We start from the raw sequence: 18,469 nt of genomic DNA on the forward strand, positions 1-18,469 counted from the left end.
ATAAAGGGATATAGAAGCGATTCCTGTCCATCATGACGATGAGTTTGGAAGCGAGCCATCAATACGACACAGTGGTGTATTTCTAAAGCCTAGAGTCGACTTCGAGCTGGAGCACCAAGTCTTGCTGTGTCCTGGATGATTTGCACACATCAGGCCTCACAAGATGGTGCGACAACAGCTGCTGTTGGTAATTGAAATCCACAAGGAGTGAAGCTATTTTTATATCGTAATGGGCTTTTTCTGAAAAGCCTCGACTACACTCCCTCGTTAAAAGCTGAAATTCTTGTTGCGCTCTTCCTGATCTGCCAATATCAAGGCAGTCTAAAAGCATTTTTTTCTGTATATTGTCGCGACACCTAAAAATGAAAACCACAATTATAGTTTTCCTACAACTCCTACATTTCACTCGGATATGTAGCTGCAAATGTAGCTCTTCCCTCCTGAACTACTCATACCTGGTCGGGGAAGTTGAAGAGAAAACATACGCTGCCTGTTGTTGATGTACATAGAGGTACATAGAATGTACATAGAATGTACTTTTACGGCATACTGGTAATTCGCTTGGAAGCCCCGAGGGCTCTCCGAGGTTAAGTAAGAAATATAGCTGTAATCTTCCGTCGTGCCGTCGTGGTCTGCAATTTCCCGTTCTTTGCAACGTGGTGTGAAAGAATCGCCTACCGATCGTCAGAGATGGGCATAAAGGAGAACTGTTTATACGAAAGGCCAGTACTTAGTTACAAATCCTAGTGTTTACTTCGACGACTTGTAGGGAATCTAGCGATATCTTTTCTTCGTGGCCTGCACAACTCTGGTCGGGCAAAGTGGTGCGAAAAAGTCTGTATACCGATTGTCACAGTGATCGTCGAAGCAAGCAAGCAATACGACACATTGTTCTTTAAATGTAAATACTCACTTCGACAATAAGAATAAAATTTGGCTACGCCTCCCTTCCCTTTCCTGCACATTTCGTACCTGTCAATGAGGAGGTAAAGCGATTCCTGCCGATCTTCAAGATAAGTACGTAGTCAAGCGATTGATACAACACAATGGTGTTTCGCTAACTAGATTATTCGGACGCTCCATTTCAGGTCCTGCTGTGGTCTTCCTGACCTATACACATCGGATCTGACAAGATGGTGCGAAAGCATCTTCTTTCATTGAACATTGGGTTTTTGTTTGTTCCACACCGGACAATTACAAACACTAACAGGTTTCATGTTGTTTAAAATTATCCGCCTTTCAAATAATGTTTAATACTCTCACAAACGCTTCAAGAATCATCAAGATGGCTTTTCTTCAAGCAACGACATTGTAGGCGCAAATTGAAATCGGAAAGCCTTGAATGTTTTCAGTTCCGTGTATTTCTATGCGCCAAGACTTCTCCTCGCCCTTTCAATTTGACCCAACCGGCGATAATAGCGCCATCACATCTTTTTTATACCGTACATTGGTGTTGGTCTATATAGTTCTCTTCCGGAGCCAGTGCACGAAGTGCTTCCACAGGAGAGAAGGGGAGTGCAGAAGAAGTTCTTACCGGGTAAAGGGGCTCGCCCTGGGGAGGTGGCGGCGGAGCAATCTTGCTTTCCTTGCTTTTCTTAGGCTTCTTTTTGGCCCGAGCCCCCCAGTAGGTGTAGTTGACTGCCGCGTATTCGAGGAGCGCCGCGAAGACGAACACAAAGCACATGACGAGGTAGATGTCGATGGCCTTCACGTACGAGATCCTGGGAAGAGAGGACCTCACTCCCGTGCTGATGGTAGTCATCGTCAGTACCGTCGTTATGCCTGGAGAAGGAAACATGACGAATTTGAGCCCTGGTCGAGATTCCTTTATTAATCGGCAGGAAAGTGAACGCTACTTGCGAGATCCATGTCATCATTTGCTGCGCGTTGCCACAAGGTAGTCCTGAGATAATTTAGTTTATTTCCTGAGCTATAGAAACACAATGTCTGAGCGACTATCATATTTCTGGTCGTTACTAAGCATGACGTCTTACAGCAGGTGTCCATGCTTCAGCGCTTACTGTGAGTAAGAGAATCCGGATCAGGTACTCTGCCAAAGCGAAATCAAGATAATATCTACTAGGAACACTAAACAATCCCTTCCTTGATAAACGCCCGACCTGCAGCTAGGACAGCAGAAGGGCGCATTGGCAAGATATATATGAACGCTGCAAGGAAACCCTAAACATACACGAAGATTTTTAAACAATTTGGCGTTTAGGAGTAGTGACTGACTATGGGTAGTATTTGAGTATCAAGGAGGCTGCGGACGTCGTCACAAACACGGAGCTCAAAATAGCCGTCCGTTCACACCTTGCGCGCTATTCACATATTTAGCCCTTTGTACACAGTAATAAAAACGCAAATACGAGCTCGCTCATCTTAAGCGGAAGTCACCACGTACTGCGTAATAAAAAGAAACTTTCCTTCAGTGATACGCAAAAGTCATTGATTGTAAAAAAAGCTCTAATTCATACTCCATTTGAACATCAAGCCTTCCTGGCATTGATGTCAAATCAAAATGTCAAAGCAAATGAACCGTAATCAACGAGTCTATCCTGATAGTTTGTCAGATATTTATTACATTTTTTTTTCACGTGGAACGCGAATGTACCACAAAGGAGTGAACAAGTGAGCACGCTACCATTTGCAAGTACGTGCTCTTGTCCTGTAATTTCATGCAGCTTCGCCTATCGTAGAATATGCCCTGTGCATATCAGCTAAATGCTCCGACATTCTTCCACTCTCAAGTCGTTGAGTGATATGCGTGAGCAAATTGAATGGCTTGGCATGGTCCGAAATATACACAATTTTAACGTTCCTTTTTTCTATTTATGCAGACGTAATTGCATCGAGCGGTCAATAAAAAAAAAATTGGTAGGACACTTGAGCTCTGCCTTTAAGGGCACAACGCGACATTTAATGGCTCCTGTTTCCGACTCCGCTGGTGGATCCTATGCATAAAATTTGAAACTCACTTAATCACCAGCCTTTTTATTTGTATATCTATCGTCCTACGCATACTCATTATCATACATTCATAAAATATAAGATTATGTGAAAGACCACCCAGCATGGGTGTAACACCAAGTAATAATTATTAACCAAATGACATCAAGGTTTTAAAATTTAGTTTTCTCGGCCTTACACACTTGCAAAACTTACTGCCGAAAGTTGTCAACATTATAGAGAAGGCTCAGAGAGTTAATTTTTTCTAAAAACTACTATTATTGAAGGTCCCAATTTAGTCCCTGACTACGGAACTTCCTCTCGGATACTTACTGTATGTATTATGCTCATGAAGGAAAATAAACTTCTCTTAACGCTAGCGCCGGATTATCCGGAGAATGAGGTCTTTAACGCTGTCGTGTTGGAAGGGTTATAGACATTATTTTCACCAAAGAGTCACCTTCTCCCTTGTGCATCCTTGGACACGTATAGCTGTATTGTAAACATGGCCATGCTATCCCCTTTTCCTTTAACGTACATCATCTATTTATGGTATGGTTTTGCTGAATTCTAGTATAAAGGACTCAATCAACACAATGTGGTCATAGTTGCTTCAGTGCTGCCGGGAAACATAGGATGTCCGAATACATAAGCCTGCAATTGGGGCCAATTTGGTTGCACTTTAGTGCAAGACAGCAGTAGAAAGAATGTTTCAAACGGTGCCCCTATAGAGCCTACTTACCGAGGGCAACACGTGCAGATGTTGCTTCATGGTTTATCCAAAAAGATACCCAAGACAGCATTACTATCAAAATTGATGGAAGATATGTCTGGAAGATAAAGTATCCGATGTTCCTCTTGAGCTCGAAGCTTAGTGATAATCGTTGATATGTTCCTGTAAATAAAAATAAATTAGATCGTGTCATATCTAATGCAGCGTGCCTCTCAAGGTGAATTTTAACTGGAAACGGAGGTTTATTTCCAAAGTCAATCCTGTGAATGATAGACAACTTGATAAAGCGTTTTTATTGTGAGCCTTTATGTACAATCATAGTTGCACTCTGTCATTAAAAGGTGCGATACAGGCCATGCGTAAAATAAGGTGTTATGTAATATCTACACATTTTGGACTGTAAACAAAGCCCAATTCGTAACAGAAAAAAAAAATACCTCAATTTCTTGAATAAAGTACCTTTTACAATATCGGAATAAGACTTTCAGAACTCAATTTATAAATATTTATTTATCAAAAAATGTCAGTACATTTAAGTTGCCCTTTACTTGCATACGGTTCGGTGCTCTGTGTTCTCAGCATAAGTTGCGACGTCAAGTTTACTGTAGCTTGGAAATTTCTCTATTTTTCTAGACCCCTGGTAGAAAAATACAACGCAAAAGTTACTTTTTCATGAAGGCAATTTGTACCCCGGTGCCAACAAGTTCGTCATTAGACTTAGGGCATTCATTTGTACTCTTCAGGGGTTTCACAAGTTCGATGTCTTCAAAACTTCTGTACCGGTGCGGAGAAAAGTAAACGGAGCACGCTATTTTCTTCTGAAAGTTTTCACGCGTTGGATAATTTAAACTGGCAGTCGTGGTATGTGCAAACCTTGTACACTTTCACTTGAACAAATAGTGTTTTCTTATCTCCAATACAGAAGGAACGATTGAAATTCGAACAGAAAAGTGTGCTCCATTTACTTATGTCAGCACCTGTACATACGCGATACTATTTTCGGCGCAGCTTTGTCATAAATTCATCATTATCGTTTCTTTTTTTTTTCGTCCTCGAATTCATCACAATACGAACAAATCTTTATCGCAGCCAATAGTTGTAATCGTAGGCCAAGAATTGATAAAAATGACTGACAAGGGGCACCCAATTAGTATGAATAGCCTTAGATTTTATGCATTTGCACTATTGTATCATTAAATTTTGCCTTGAGGTAGCAATAATTTAGATATCGAAAGTTACAGCCATACATTTATTGTACGCAGCCAGAAAATGGAGTAGTTAAGTATACCAATCGCGGTGAAGGTCGCGATAAAAAACAGCCGATAGATACGAAGGCGTCTGTGGCATTTTTGGTACGTGTTTCTGGTCTCAGTTTTCTTCTTTCCTTTTAATAATAGATAAATTGCCCTTTTCGAGAAATCACCCACATCGTTCCTGTTGACTAGCGGTATACTTCCGTCCGGCACAAAAGCAAAGAAAAAGAAAACAGAGAAATACTGAACCGAAACAGACATCACTCACCAATGGTTCATTTCTGCACGTCAGGAGTACATTTATTTCAACTGCTAATATCTTTACATTCTTTTTCTTTGTCTTGGTTTGATAAAGAGCTATATAATGTTTGGCGTTGCTTCCTTGAGGCATGCTTAACAGCAAAACATTATTGACAAGCTGGCTTTACCATTTTGAGGCCTCTAAGTGAGTATATTGCGGTTTGATTACAATGAATATTAAAGTAGCATTCAGTCATTGATAGACGGAGAGGTATAATTTCGAAACATATGTTTTGATAGCCAGTGAGAGTCGTTTGTTGTTGTTTTGTTTTTAAGCCAGGTTTCTTTCTGGTTTCTTCGCTTCAGAGAAGAATATGCAAAATAAGAAAAAAAATCTTCGAGTACGAGTTTCTTATTGTGTTCTTAGTATTTCTTATTAGTATCGCATACCACGAAGAAGGTATGGGGTGCTGCTCGTTTTTTAGGCTCCGGCGAAGCTTCCTAAGCTGCGCCCTCATATCTCCGGAAATTAGAAAACAGATAGTGTGGGATAAAACACACCACGCCCTTTGTTCAGTGCACTTCAAAGATGGTATACGAGCTGCCACGTAGATGCGGAAAAGTGTACATCAGCCAAACTGGCCGATGTATCAATGACCGGCTCAGAGAACACCACAAGAACTTAAGGAATAACAAAAGTGTGCACTAGGTTCAGCATTACCAGTCATGCGGGAAGTGCGCGCCACGTTTTGACACCACAAGAATTCTAGGCAGGAGTCAGGATAAACCTGCAAGAGATCTTCTGGAGGCATTTCACGTGAAGAACAAGGGCGATATCTGCACTAGTGATGCTTTGATTCTTATGTGCACATCAGAGTTCGATCTTTCTTCGGCAACAAGATAAGAGTCGTTTTAGTGTTATCTTAGGACGTGTTTGTTTTGTACTCTGTGCAGCAAGTTGGCAAGTAGATATTTATTTTATGCACAAAACTTGTTAACTATAAAACTAGTTTCGAGTGCAGCGTTCGTCCGTGTGTTGCGTATTTTCTTCTCTTGTTCCTTTGCTGCCCTTATGAATCAAGAAGTCTTGGTAAATATTATCAACTGTCTTAGCGAGTATAATTCTCAATATGCAAGGGTTTGATTGGCAGTCTTGATACAGTTTCTATCGCATATTACTGCATATTCATCTGTGTGCATACAAAAGTGTCTGCTCGTATTTGCATACACAAGCACTTATAAGTGTGCCTGCGTGCAAGTGCGAGCGGGCGAGCAAGCAGCTGTTTTTTTTTTTTTTTACATTTCCATTCGGCTCTTTTAGACAGCATTCATTTTAAAATTTTTTCAGAAGTGCACTATAAACGTCACATCTTATCATGAAAAAGAAGTACTCCACATCCGGGGACTTCAAGCTCCCTCACCGGTTGCAAGCTTCTCCTTTCGGTCAGTCGTCTCGTATCTCATGATGGAGAATTGCGGGAGTTCAGACTGCTCGACCCCGACGACAGGATTCGGGTCTTTCCAGAACATCACTACGTCAGACACAGTGTATCCATCTGAAAAAAAAAAAAATAATAATAAGATTTCTTTCATGCAAAGTAAAAAAAAAAAACTTTATTGAGAGAACTTATTTCAGTGAGAAAAGAGCCCGCTTTGCTCTACTTAAAATACGGTCAACCATTCTTTACGTTGCGTCTAACATTCATTCTTATCACAAGCTCTGGATCAAGCAAGTCCCTTCCTCAACATTTGGCTCCTGTATTGCGAATTACTTTCAATAAAAGATCACGCACTGTCGCTTAAGCACTACAGGAATACGATAGTTGATTGAGGGTAATAAAAACACCCTGAAGGAAAACGAGTAATAACAGTGTGCCTGTTAGGAATATGTGAAGAGACTTTGCTCTACAGTGGGCATAGTGCGGTTGTTGATGATGATGATTTTGATGTACAGTCAATGGATGTGTGGATTGCATCTTCTCTATCTGCAGCACCCATAATTTTGTACCGGTTAAATCTCCTTCCTTCGTATAGTTAACTCGATTGCCCCAAAACAGTTTCAATATATTTAAAGACATTTAAAAACATATATTTAAAGTGACATAAGAAACTGCAGTCTAATTGCATATTTACATTTTTGAAGTCAAGGTTCTTCTATTATCATCGTCATTAAGACAAAAAGAAGACTTCAATGCAACGGGTTGTCTTCGACGTTTCCTGTTTGGTTGTGTCGCATAGCAAGCGTCGTTCGACGCTAGGCTAACACTTCAATGTCAGGCTTCAGGCAAAGATCGGCTTAATTGGTGATTATGTACCTAAGCGCTAGCTGACAGGTATTTCGTAACCGCTCAACGCAACTTGACAAGGCAATGCCATAGGGCTGTGTTATTCCACGACTACACATATGTAGAGGGTGATGAAGACGACGACATGTAGCACAAAGCGCGAAAGAGTCAAAGTTAAACACGAGGTCTGATTGGTTGCGGTGACAGCATGCGGTTTGAAAATGAATGTTTCAACTGTGAAAGCGGCCGTAATGTTCTTAAAATATGTCACTAAATCTTCTACTTGCCCTCCTTTAGGTTGTTACCGGAAACGCTAGGTCTCCTATGTCAACATTTAACTCCTGCATTTAACGATTGTGAGGCAATCCATTGAAAAGTGCGCGAAGAAAATTCTGCCAGTACTAGCAAATTCTCGCAAGTGCCCACTAACAGTGGATCTATTTAAGAAAAACCGTTATGTGTGAAAGAAAAAAACAGAGATATAGCTGCAGAAACATGCGAAGAAAAGTTTGTTGTTGTTTCTGAGAAGCAAAAACTGCGACACCAATTGGTTAACAATACAGTTGTGTAAGGCTCAGTCATCACGAGCGAAAGGTGGAAGGAGGTTGCCGCTGTTTGCCTCTCATTACCTGATTGCCACGAAAACGTCCCGAAAGATTGGTAAATCTACCCTGCATATACGGGATAGAACTTGCACCACATAGCACACATGGCAATATTCGAAAGCGTTTTGGATGGCTGCCCTCGTAAATATTGACAAATTGCGACTTCCTTATCTATTCGATTCTTCTTGTCAATTGTACATACCAATAAAATGACAGTGCATAGTTAGAGCCAAAAAAACAGTTGTTTTTGTTCCTTTTTCTCACCATGTGGTACGCATTGCCTACTGTGCAGAGAAGAGAGGCTGTCGAACACGCCTTTCTAGATTGCTGGGACACTGCATTTTTCTGGGACATTCTACAGCGCACTTAAAACGACCTCCTTTTTAAGCGAACAGGCATTAGTTTTTCAATGCTTACGGCGAGTTGATTTGCTATAGTGCGTTTCTATTGCTTTATTTGTCTGCCATCTGACCATGTCGCATGGCAGTCACAAGTGGTGCTACTGACACCCACTTTGTGTGCTCTCATTTTGTTTAAAATGTGTGCAATTTGCTCGATATATGCAAGAACCAAGGTGGCTCTGATGAACTCATTGATTAGATGAACGTCATTGCAGAAATAATATCCTATTTATATGGGTATGCTATTCGAATTGGTTAGGGCTTCTTTCCTCTACTTCCTGGAGCAGGCAATAAGGAAAATGTGGCGATAGAGTTGTGCTCTTGTGAAGTGGAGAACTAATCCGGTCTGTACGCCCCCTCGTGCCGCGGCGCCAGCAGTTGCCGTATTTATTTATTTATTTTATTTTATTTATTTCAACGTCAGAAGGGCAGAGAACTACAGAAAACAAATTTGCAGTGGAGTGGATTTTCTTTAGATAGCCTTCTAAAATTTCCATCCCCTTTAACTGCGGATGAATGGAGATACTTCAACTGGATACCTTAAAACTGAAGTTGGCGCCCAGGTTCTTACCCTTTAGTAATCTTGAATACAATAGCTCCCATCCCATTGTAAACGCTGGTAAATTGGTCACTGTTGGGAAGCAATCACTTATCGATTACAAAACCCGAACCATGCCCTTTACTATCCAGCAGAACACGATAGGCAGTGCATCTCACCGAACCTCCCAAGATTACGCGTTGCAAAGCTGAATTTATATTTTAGTAGAAAATTAAAGAGCACAGCTAAGCCAGCCTCCTTCAACTCTTAGAAACTAAGGTGATTGAAAATTAAGCCTTCGTAAAAGCGCGTATATAACATGCGCGAAGACAGGCTCATTACCAGAACACTTTGTGAAAGCCATTCTCGCTCCGTCTCCTTCGTTTCCGTTACACACGGCTTCCGTGTAACACAAGCAATCTTCCATTTCTGTTTAAGAACACGAATTTTGTGTGGAACACTGTCAATAACTGGAAAGATATTACAATGAAAACAACTATCATTTGATCATTCCCAATCTTACTAGCGTCCTTGAGACTAGTCAATATTTACTCACAGCTTTCGATCTCGACGGTGCAGTTTTGGGAATCCAGAGGATAGTAGTGTAAATCCATCATGCAGGCCAGAGTAGTCGTGAACCTGTACGACAGGAATATGTTACAATCAGTTAGTCAGTTCAGGCGTTCAGTCGTGTCCGACTCTTCGTGACCCTATGGACCATGTCACGCCACGCTTTCCGGTCTCTCACTATCTTCTTAACATCACATAGCTTCATCTGCAATGCCTCGAGAATGCCATCTAACCATCGCGTTCGCTGCCTACCCCTTCTCCGGCGACCCTCAACCTTTCCCAACATCAAATCTTTCTCCAGCGACTCCTCTCTTCTCATCAGATGACCAAAGTAGCTGAGCTTTAACTTTAGAATTTGACCCTCCAATGAGCAGTCAGGGTTTATGGTCGACAATATCGACTGATTTGATCTTCTGGCAGTCCAAGGAACTCTTAAGAGTCTTCGCCAGCACCACAATTCAAACGCGTCAATTCTTCGGCGGTCAGCCTTTTTCACAGTCCAACTCTCGCATCCATACATCACAACTGGAAAGACCATAGCACGGGTTATACGGATCTTGGTTGACAGACTAATGTTTCTGCTCTTTACTAGGCGGTCAAGGCTAACCATTGCTCTCTTTCCCAGAAGCAGGCGTCTCCTAATTTCATGGCTGCAGTCTCCTTCCGAGGTAATCTTGGCGCCCAAGAACAGAAAATCTGTCACAGCTTCCACTTCTTGTCCATTGATGCTCCAGGACTTGATAGGGCAAGACGCCATGATCTTCGTCTTTTTAATGTTCAGTTTAAGCCCAAACTTCTCACTCTCTTCTTGTACGCGCATCAGAAGTCTCTTGAGTTCCACTTCACTTTCTGCCATTAAAGTGGTATCATCCGCATATCTAAGGTTGTTGATACGTTTTCCAGCAATCTTCACTCCAGCTGAAGACTCGTCCAGACCGGCCTTCCTCATGATGCACTCTGCATATAGGTTAAATAGGCAGGGCGATAGTATGCAGCCTTGCCTCACCCCTTTCTCAATCGGAAACCAATCAGTAAGACCATGCCCAGTTCTGACTGTGGCCTCTTGCCCTTCATACAGGTTCCTGAGGAGACAGATGAGGTGAATTGGAACTCCCATCTCTCGGAGAGCTTGCCACAATCTGCTGTGATCTACGCAGTCAAACGCTTTCGCATAATCAATAAAGCAGAAGTAAATGGGTTTCTGGAACTCTCTTGCTTTTTCCATGATCCAGCGAAGGTTGGCAATTTGGTCTCTAGTTCCTCTGCCCTTGCGAAACCCAGCTTGCACGTCCGGAAGCTCCCGATCCACATACTGCTGCAGCCTACCTTGCAGGATTTTTAACATCACCTTGCTAGCATGCGAAATAAGCGCGATCGTGCGGTAGTTGGAACAATCTTTGGCACTGCCTTTCTTTGGAATGGGGATGTAAACTGACCTCCTCCAATCCTGTGGCCACTGCAGGGTTGTCCAAATCTTTTGACATAATGTATGCAGTGTGTTAACAGCGTCGTGGTTGAGGTTTTGAAGCAACTCAGCTGGAATACCATCAATTCCGCTTGCTTTGTTCTTAGCAAGGCTGGCTAAGGCCCATTCAACTTCACTCTTCAGGATGCCCGGCTCGAGATCAGTAATCACAACCGTCCTATGTTGGGATTGCACATCCGGGTCCTTCTTGTACAGTTCTTCTGTGTATTCCTGCCACCTCTTCTTTATCTCTGAGGCTTCAGTGAGGTCCTTGCCTCGTTTGTCCTTTATCACGCCCAGCTTAGCACAGAAGCTTCCTTTGATATCTTTGATTGTCTTATACAGAGCTCTTGTGTTTCTTAATTGGCTGTTGTCCTCAACTGCTTGACACTGTATGTTCAGGAAGGCATTCTTATCTCTCCTTGCTATTTTCTGAAAATCCGCATTGAGAACCTTGTATCTTTCTCTTTCCCCCATACCTTTTGCCATCCTCCTTTCCTCAGCTATTTGCAAAGCCTCTTCAGATAACCAGTTTGCTTTTTTGCATTTCTTTTGCTTTGGAACTACCTTAGTAGCAACTTCTTGTATTATATCACGAACATCAGTCCACATCTCTTCGGGCTCTTTGTCTTCTAGATCTAATTCTTGAAATCGATTCCTCACTTCCACAGCATATTCTAATGGAATCTGATCCAGATCATACCTGAAAGGCCTTCTAGTTTTCTGCGTTTTCCTCAATCGAAGCTTAATTTTGGCAACAAGAAGCTGATGATCGGTGCCACAATCGGCCCCAGGCCTTGTTTTTACTGCTTGTATAGCGCTTCTCCATCTCTGCCGGCAAATAATATAATCGATCTGATTCCTGTACAGACCGTCCGGTGAAATCCATGTGTACAGGCGCCTCTTGTGCTGTTGAAAATGAGTATTCGCTATGGTCAGGTTGTTTTCTTGACAGAACTCTATTAGCCTCTGCCCAGCTTCATTTGGCTCACCAAGACCGAACTTGCCTGTAATTCCGGATATTTCTTCACTCCCGACCTTAGCATTCCAGTCTCCTATGAGAAAAACGACGTCTGATGATGGGGCGCGGTCTAAAAGGCATTGTAGGTCCGCATAAAATCTCTCAACGTCAGCTTCTTCAGCAGCAGTGGTCGGTGCATAGACTTGGATAACTGTTATGTTGAAAGGGTGACCTTGGATCCGAAGTGAAATCATTCGGTCGTTTTTGGGGTTGTACCCTAGCACTGCTTTGCCCATTCTTCTGTTTACTATGAGAGCGACCCCATTCCTTCTCTTGGATTCGTGCCCACAATAAAAGACATAATGGTCGCCGGAGTTAAATTCTCCCATTCCGGTCCACTTGAGCTCGCTGATACCCAAGATATCAATGTTCAATCTGTCCATTTCTCGCTTGACGATATCCAGTTTACCTTGCGTCATAGATCTTACATTCCATGTTGCTATGTGACATATCTCCTTGCAACATCGGACTTTCCGGTCGCTTCCCGACACATCCACAACTGAGCGTCCTTTTGGCTTTAGCCCAGCCGCTTCATTCGTCCTGGAGCTACTAGGAATCGCCCTTTGTTCATCCCCAGTAACAGTATGTTACAATATTGAGCTGTAATTACGAGGCAAACCCCTTCTAGCAGAAACAAACTTTTGGAATAAACTAAGTGATGCACAAAGTTCATCATTTCATGTCAGAAAACTCCTCACTAGTTTGAGTTCGTTTGCAGATTCTCAAATTATTTCCCGCGGACGCCAGTGCTGGTTACGCCGTGTTTTTTGGTCTGTGATTTCCGTAACACAATAAGGTTATAATGCAGCCATTAAATGCATTCTTTCAAAAGAATTTTGATTGTCAGCTGGTGTCGCTAAACTTTCGTGGTGCAAGCGCATTCACGCATTATCGTCGCCCGCTTCATGCTTCTTTTTAAAGATGAAAAGATCGATCGAGTTGAGTGTTCGTTCTATTGAGGAGAGTCCAAAAAATGCAAACACGGCTCGTGTGTAGTGCTTCCTTGTTGCAGGTAAGTAAAGTTATGCGAAATCGCTGCATGGAGCGGTAAGGTAAAATTTTTCGCCATGGTGTAGCTAAAATCTTCGCTTGGAATTTCGTTCAAAAGTTAGCTGAAACCCAGTGCCATATATATGTAGCCATTACTATAGCAAAGCAAGCAACACTCTTGCACGTTCATTCATTAGCCAAATTGTGTGTTCAGTTCAGTTCAGTTCAGTCGTTCAGTCGTGTCCGACTCTTCGTGACCCTATGGACCATGTTACGCCACGCTTTCCGGTCTCTCACTATCTTCCTAACATCACATAACTTCATCTGCAGTGCCTCGAGGATGCCATCTAACCATCGCGTTCGCTGCCTACCCCTTCTCCGGCGACCCTCAACCTTTCCCAACATCAAATCTTTCTCCAGCGACTCCTCTCTTCTCATCAGATGACCAAAGTAGCTGAGCTTTAACTTTAGAATTTCACCCTCCAATGAGTAGTCAGGGTTTATGGTCGACAATATCGACTGATTTGATCTTCTGGCAGTCCAAGGAACTCTCAAGAGTCTTCACCAGCACCACAATTCAAACGCGTCAATTCTTCGGCGATCAGCCTTCTTCACAGTCCAACTCTCGAATCCATACATCACAACTGGAAAGACCATAGCACGAGTTATACGGATCTTGGTTGGCAGACTAATGTCTCTGCTCTTTACTATGCGGTCAAGGCTAACCATTGCTCTCTTTTCCAGAAGCAGGCGTCTCCTAATTTCATGGCTGCAGTCTCCTTCCGAGGTAATCTTGGAGCCCAAGAAGAGAAAATCTGTCACAGCTTCCACTTCTTGTCCATTAATGCTCCAGGACTTGATAGGGCAAGACGCCATGATCTTTCTTTTTAATGTTCAGTTTAAGCCCAAACTTCTCACTCTCCTCTTGTACGCGCATCAGAAGTCTATTGAGTTCCACTTCACTTTCTGCCATTAAAGTGGTATCATCCTCATATCTAAGGTTGTTGATACGTTTTCCAGCAATCTTCACTCCAGCTGAAGACTCGTCCAGCTTATAATTGTGTGTGCTGCATAGCAAATCATAGCGCGCCCATAAGCTTCGTTAAAAGCGATGCTCTCTCGTCCCGCACTTGTATTTCTAGGCAGCTTCCCTCCAGAACAAACTGTGACCGCGAAACCAAGTACCTGCTGCAAATTTTGGCTCAGTTTACTCGACAGATTGCCCACATGTGTACAGTGCGGCGTGAACTGTCACCACGAGGAACCTGACGCCGTGTGAACTCGACACCGTCGAGTCAGGCGAGCTCTTGGAGAAGCGACGATGCGGGCGTGGGCTTCTACTCCTGTTTTCACTTGCCATTAATCTGATTCTCCGGCTTGAACCGAGTCAAGTACAGTTCACCGATCGTGTCTAGTGTGTAAAGCGACCCCTTGCCGGCAAGTTCATTCAACTTTTAGAGCCGCTTCACTTTTTTCTCCCTGTCCTCCAACTGATATAGTTTACTACATAGGCCGTCTCCCATCGCTCCGATCACTTTATTTTCATTCTTCCTTTTTCGGGCCATGAAACATGAGTATTTAGAATAAACAAGCTCCAAAGGGGACATATAAAGCGCGCAGTAATATATAAAAAGACGTCGTTTTCATTCCGCAGCTTTGGTTTCGAAGCGGAGCAGTTTTGCAAGCTTTATTTTACATCGGGCGAGATTTATAATGATCAGCCATAATGATCACCCTTGTCGTACACCTAAAAGCAAGCACAGTTATAATGTCATGAAGCCTTTTATAAAAATACTCCTGAAGCACTCGACCATCGATACTGTGGTTGGCTTGCCTATGCTGAGTTCCTTCACCCAAAGACGCCTTCTCTCATTCTGTTGGCTGTGTGGAATCAATGGAAAGCTAACGGCCAGCTTTTCTGTCTCGTTCCAGTACACAAAGCCACACAGCAGGGCTTCCGAGATTTCTTTCTATTTATTTTTTTGTCGTGGCGGTCAGAGGGTGATATTCGGAAGTGGTTGCTACGCTTCGCAAATATGCCAAGCGGGTTCTCCTTAGACGCGATGTAGTAATAGCCACACTTTGGCACAGATCGCGTGAATGCTGCCAATATTTTCGCTGGAAAATATAGTAACAACGTCTGAGCACCCCGGTAAAACATTCTCAAAGGAGAAAAGAAGGAGTACAGCCCACTACAAGCTCTCCTAAACTGGCTCGCAACACCGCCGGCATCAATTTTATTAACATCACCAATGGACACAAAGTTATTTAGGGCTGCGATAGCCTTACGGATAGCGTAGATCACCATCACAAGAAGGTCCTCGTGATTGGAAAGTGATGCTCGATTTCTAATGAAATTCATGTGTGTCGGGCTAGTGGCAGCTGTTTTGCACCTTGCATGTGCATATGCATGTTGCAGAGTCTATGTCCGTCCGTCAGTCCGTTCATAGAAAAGACGCAAGGTGACGGAGAAGAGGGTGCGACAAGAACAGCAAGGAAACGATTCGGTATCATCCACGACTGCTACCGCCTTCGCTTTGTGTATCCTGGTTTAGCTGAGTTAAGCCACTACTAATGTTTCGGCAAGAACCGTGGCTAAAAGTAATAAAGCAGACATGATATACACACAGCATTCCGCCCACCTCATGCCGTAGGTGATGTGACCGTCTGATTGTAGACGCACCATCTTGTTCTTCTCTGTGACGTCATGAAGGAAGGAGTTCTTGTCATTGGCGAAAAACGTATCCGGAACCCAGATCTTCTCGGCGAAGTCGCCCGACAGTGTCAGCTCGTACTTCTCCTTACTGAAGGTGAGCCTTTCATCTCGCCAGTACTGATTCAGGTACAAGGTTATTGTGTAGTCCTGGAAAGAATCACCAGTACACTTCACCACAGCATGCTTATTGACCTCTAGCTGTTACACACCTCAATACACCTCTATTCATGCAGAACCCCTGTATATTTCAATAGTAGTATCCATTTAGCCGTTCCTGCTTGGCTGAGTGGCAGCATCTATCAAAATATTGAATGGGTCATCGTTTGAGAACTATACGGCGTCTTATATTTGTGAAGTATCAGTTCCGCAGTTTCCAGAAATTAAAATCTCATAAATTATTCCACAGCCATCGTTATCAGGACACTGTAGTAAAAGTCATGTTGGTGTTTTCCGAATTCTTGTCCTAGCTGTTTCAGCGAAGTTCGCGCGCCATGGGACGCGCAATCTTTACAATGCGCCCTTAACGGAGAATTTAGTTTCTAACCAGACCGCCGAAGGATATAAGGCTTTCGAAAATCTATAAGGTTATATGACTGTTGCTAACATTAAGCTCCAGTTATTGTCACGTGATAACGATAATGCCGTAGGCAACAGATGAGCAGCTCTTCTGTTTTTTTTTTTTATGCTTTTCGATATGAGCAAGGCTGCAATGTGTTGTGCGATGCCTGCACACGTTAAAGATGCCCAGATGGTCGAAATTTCCGCAAGCTTCTACTTAATTGCCTCTCATAGCCTTAGTGACGCTTTGGGACAATCAACGTCACAAATCAAAGCACGTTCTGCGCTTTAAATCAAGGCCTCTATTGGTCTGACTTAAGCCCACAGACGAATTATGTATTCGGCGGCCGCAAGAACCACACCTTTTGACCCTCGAAGGATAAATCACCGCTGTGCTTAAAATCAAACTTTATTTACATTACAATGTATCAAAATTTAAAATTTATTTAATGTCTTTATTGACGTTTCACTTTTGCTGGGCTAAATTTAAAGTTGACTAAGAACATTCGAGATAACCACATAAAAAGGATAAGCTACAGAAAGCACCGGGTACAACTTCAAATAACAGAAAAAATTCAGGGAGCACTTTGGCTCCCTAAAGTGATTCAAAGCGAAAGCCTTCCTCGCCGCGCTGCTTAGGCATTGACTGCGAGACCGTTTGTGATTGTCTAGAATTGTGACAGATACTGTACATTTTCTTTGCTGTCAACCAATTTTAAACGCCGCTGATGCCTGCTGTACTGCGTCTATTTCTATATGTGCTCTGTGGTGCGGCGTTCGAAGAAGCGCCAAAATAAAGACGCCGTACGGACACCTGGATCGAACACCCGGCGGGGTCAGCTTCTTATATGCGTGAATCACCTGGTGACGTCATCAACAGTCAAGGCGTCATGACCGGATGTAACGTCATTATCACTTCCGGTCATGATGTCACGGCCGATGACGTCACCATCTGACAGCTATGGACGACTCGAAACGTCTAACCGTTACTATTGGTTAGTGATAGTTAACGATGACTTGCACTTTCTGAGTACTAGTTAATGTCTGGTTAGTGTTAGTAAAACACCCCTAAACTAGTAAGTGATGGTTAATGATAGTTGCGATGACCTCCAAAGGCTTGGGTTCGTATGGGGATCTGCTTAAATATTTTCCTATTTGTCGTAAATTATCATTAAATTATTTTTAAAATCCCTTAAATCATGTTCCGATATCATCCGATTGCTATTGAATAAGTATCGATTCAATGGGGATTGGCATATGCCTACCCACCCGAAACGCGGACATATTTGCTAACGACAGTATGAGACATTAAAGACTTTCACCTTAAAACAGCTGCATGACTGCAATCGTGCGATATATATCTGATCGCATCTGGCAACCTAAGGTTATAAATCTAAAGAGTCGCATGCGTGATGTCTGGTGGTATTAAGCAATTTACTAATAAACATCACACAGATTTGTGGCAATACTGCACTGAAATCAGGTGCCTGTCATAGTCAAATATTTAGCCATTCGAGTTTAAATAACCAGTTGAGCCGATAATATGATTCGTTTCTTTCATGATACCCGCCAAAGCTTGCAATAAAATAACTCAGAAAGCATCTTTATAGTTCCGAAAACCCTTTTTTATTGTTCTTCCTCTACTTCGCTGAAGCTGCACGTATATTTTATGTCTCTGAAGTACTATGTGACGAACATGTTGAAAGGTATACATATCTCCGAGCAAACATTATTCACACCCACAGAAAACTAATTGCACACTCATCAGGCTTTGGTTTTTTCAGTTGCGTGCAATTATTGTTCGTTTCCTTTTCGCTTTTCTTTGTTTTCGTCTTACTGTCATCACGCTCAGAGCTGCACTATGCAGGTAGTATGAAAATAGCACACAGAGCCTCTCATATGATATGTGGCTGCAATAAACGGGCATCAAGAAATATGTATGTGAGCAGAACATTTACCCGCATTTGTGTTGCTGCGATCCCTGTTAAAGCATTTATTGATTTTTCGCATGTACATTATATACAGGATGCTTACCATATTGACCTCTGATATGCTGTCAAAGCTGGCGATGCTTATGTCCATCCCAATAAATAGTGGCTTTCCTGAAACAAAAGCGTTCATTATTTGAGAGCTGTTCCCCGCCAT

General features: G+C 42.7%; 1 protein-coding gene across 1 annotated transcript in view; it reads right to left on the minus strand.

Annotated features, from left to right (window-relative positions):
- Positions 1–18,469, minus strand: part of Lcch3 (Ligand-gated chloride channel homolog 3) — a 30,524-nt gene that overhangs the window by 6,572 nt on the left and 5,483 nt on the right. Inside the window, exons 3-8 of the mRNA XM_084599921.1 lie at positions 18,359–18,426; positions 15,693–15,913; positions 9,561–9,643; positions 6,597–6,731; positions 3,692–3,844; positions 1,535–1,782 (exon numbers count right to left, since the gene is read on the minus strand). Coding sequence (XP_084456047.1) covers positions 1,535–1,782; positions 3,692–3,844; positions 6,597–6,731; positions 9,561–9,643; positions 15,693–15,913; positions 18,359–18,426 — 908 coding nt within the window. The remainder of the gene's footprint in view (positions 1–1,534; positions 1,783–3,691; positions 3,845–6,596; positions 6,732–9,560; positions 9,644–15,692; positions 15,914–18,358; positions 18,427–18,469) is intronic.

The sequence above is a fragment of the Amblyomma maculatum genome, chromosome 4, assembly GCF_055883805.1.
Source record: "Amblyomma maculatum isolate TAMU_Amacu chromosome 4, ASM5588380v1, whole genome shotgun sequence".
In the NCBI taxonomy this organism is placed as follows: domain Eukaryota; kingdom Metazoa; phylum Arthropoda; class Arachnida; order Ixodida; family Ixodidae; genus Amblyomma; species Amblyomma maculatum.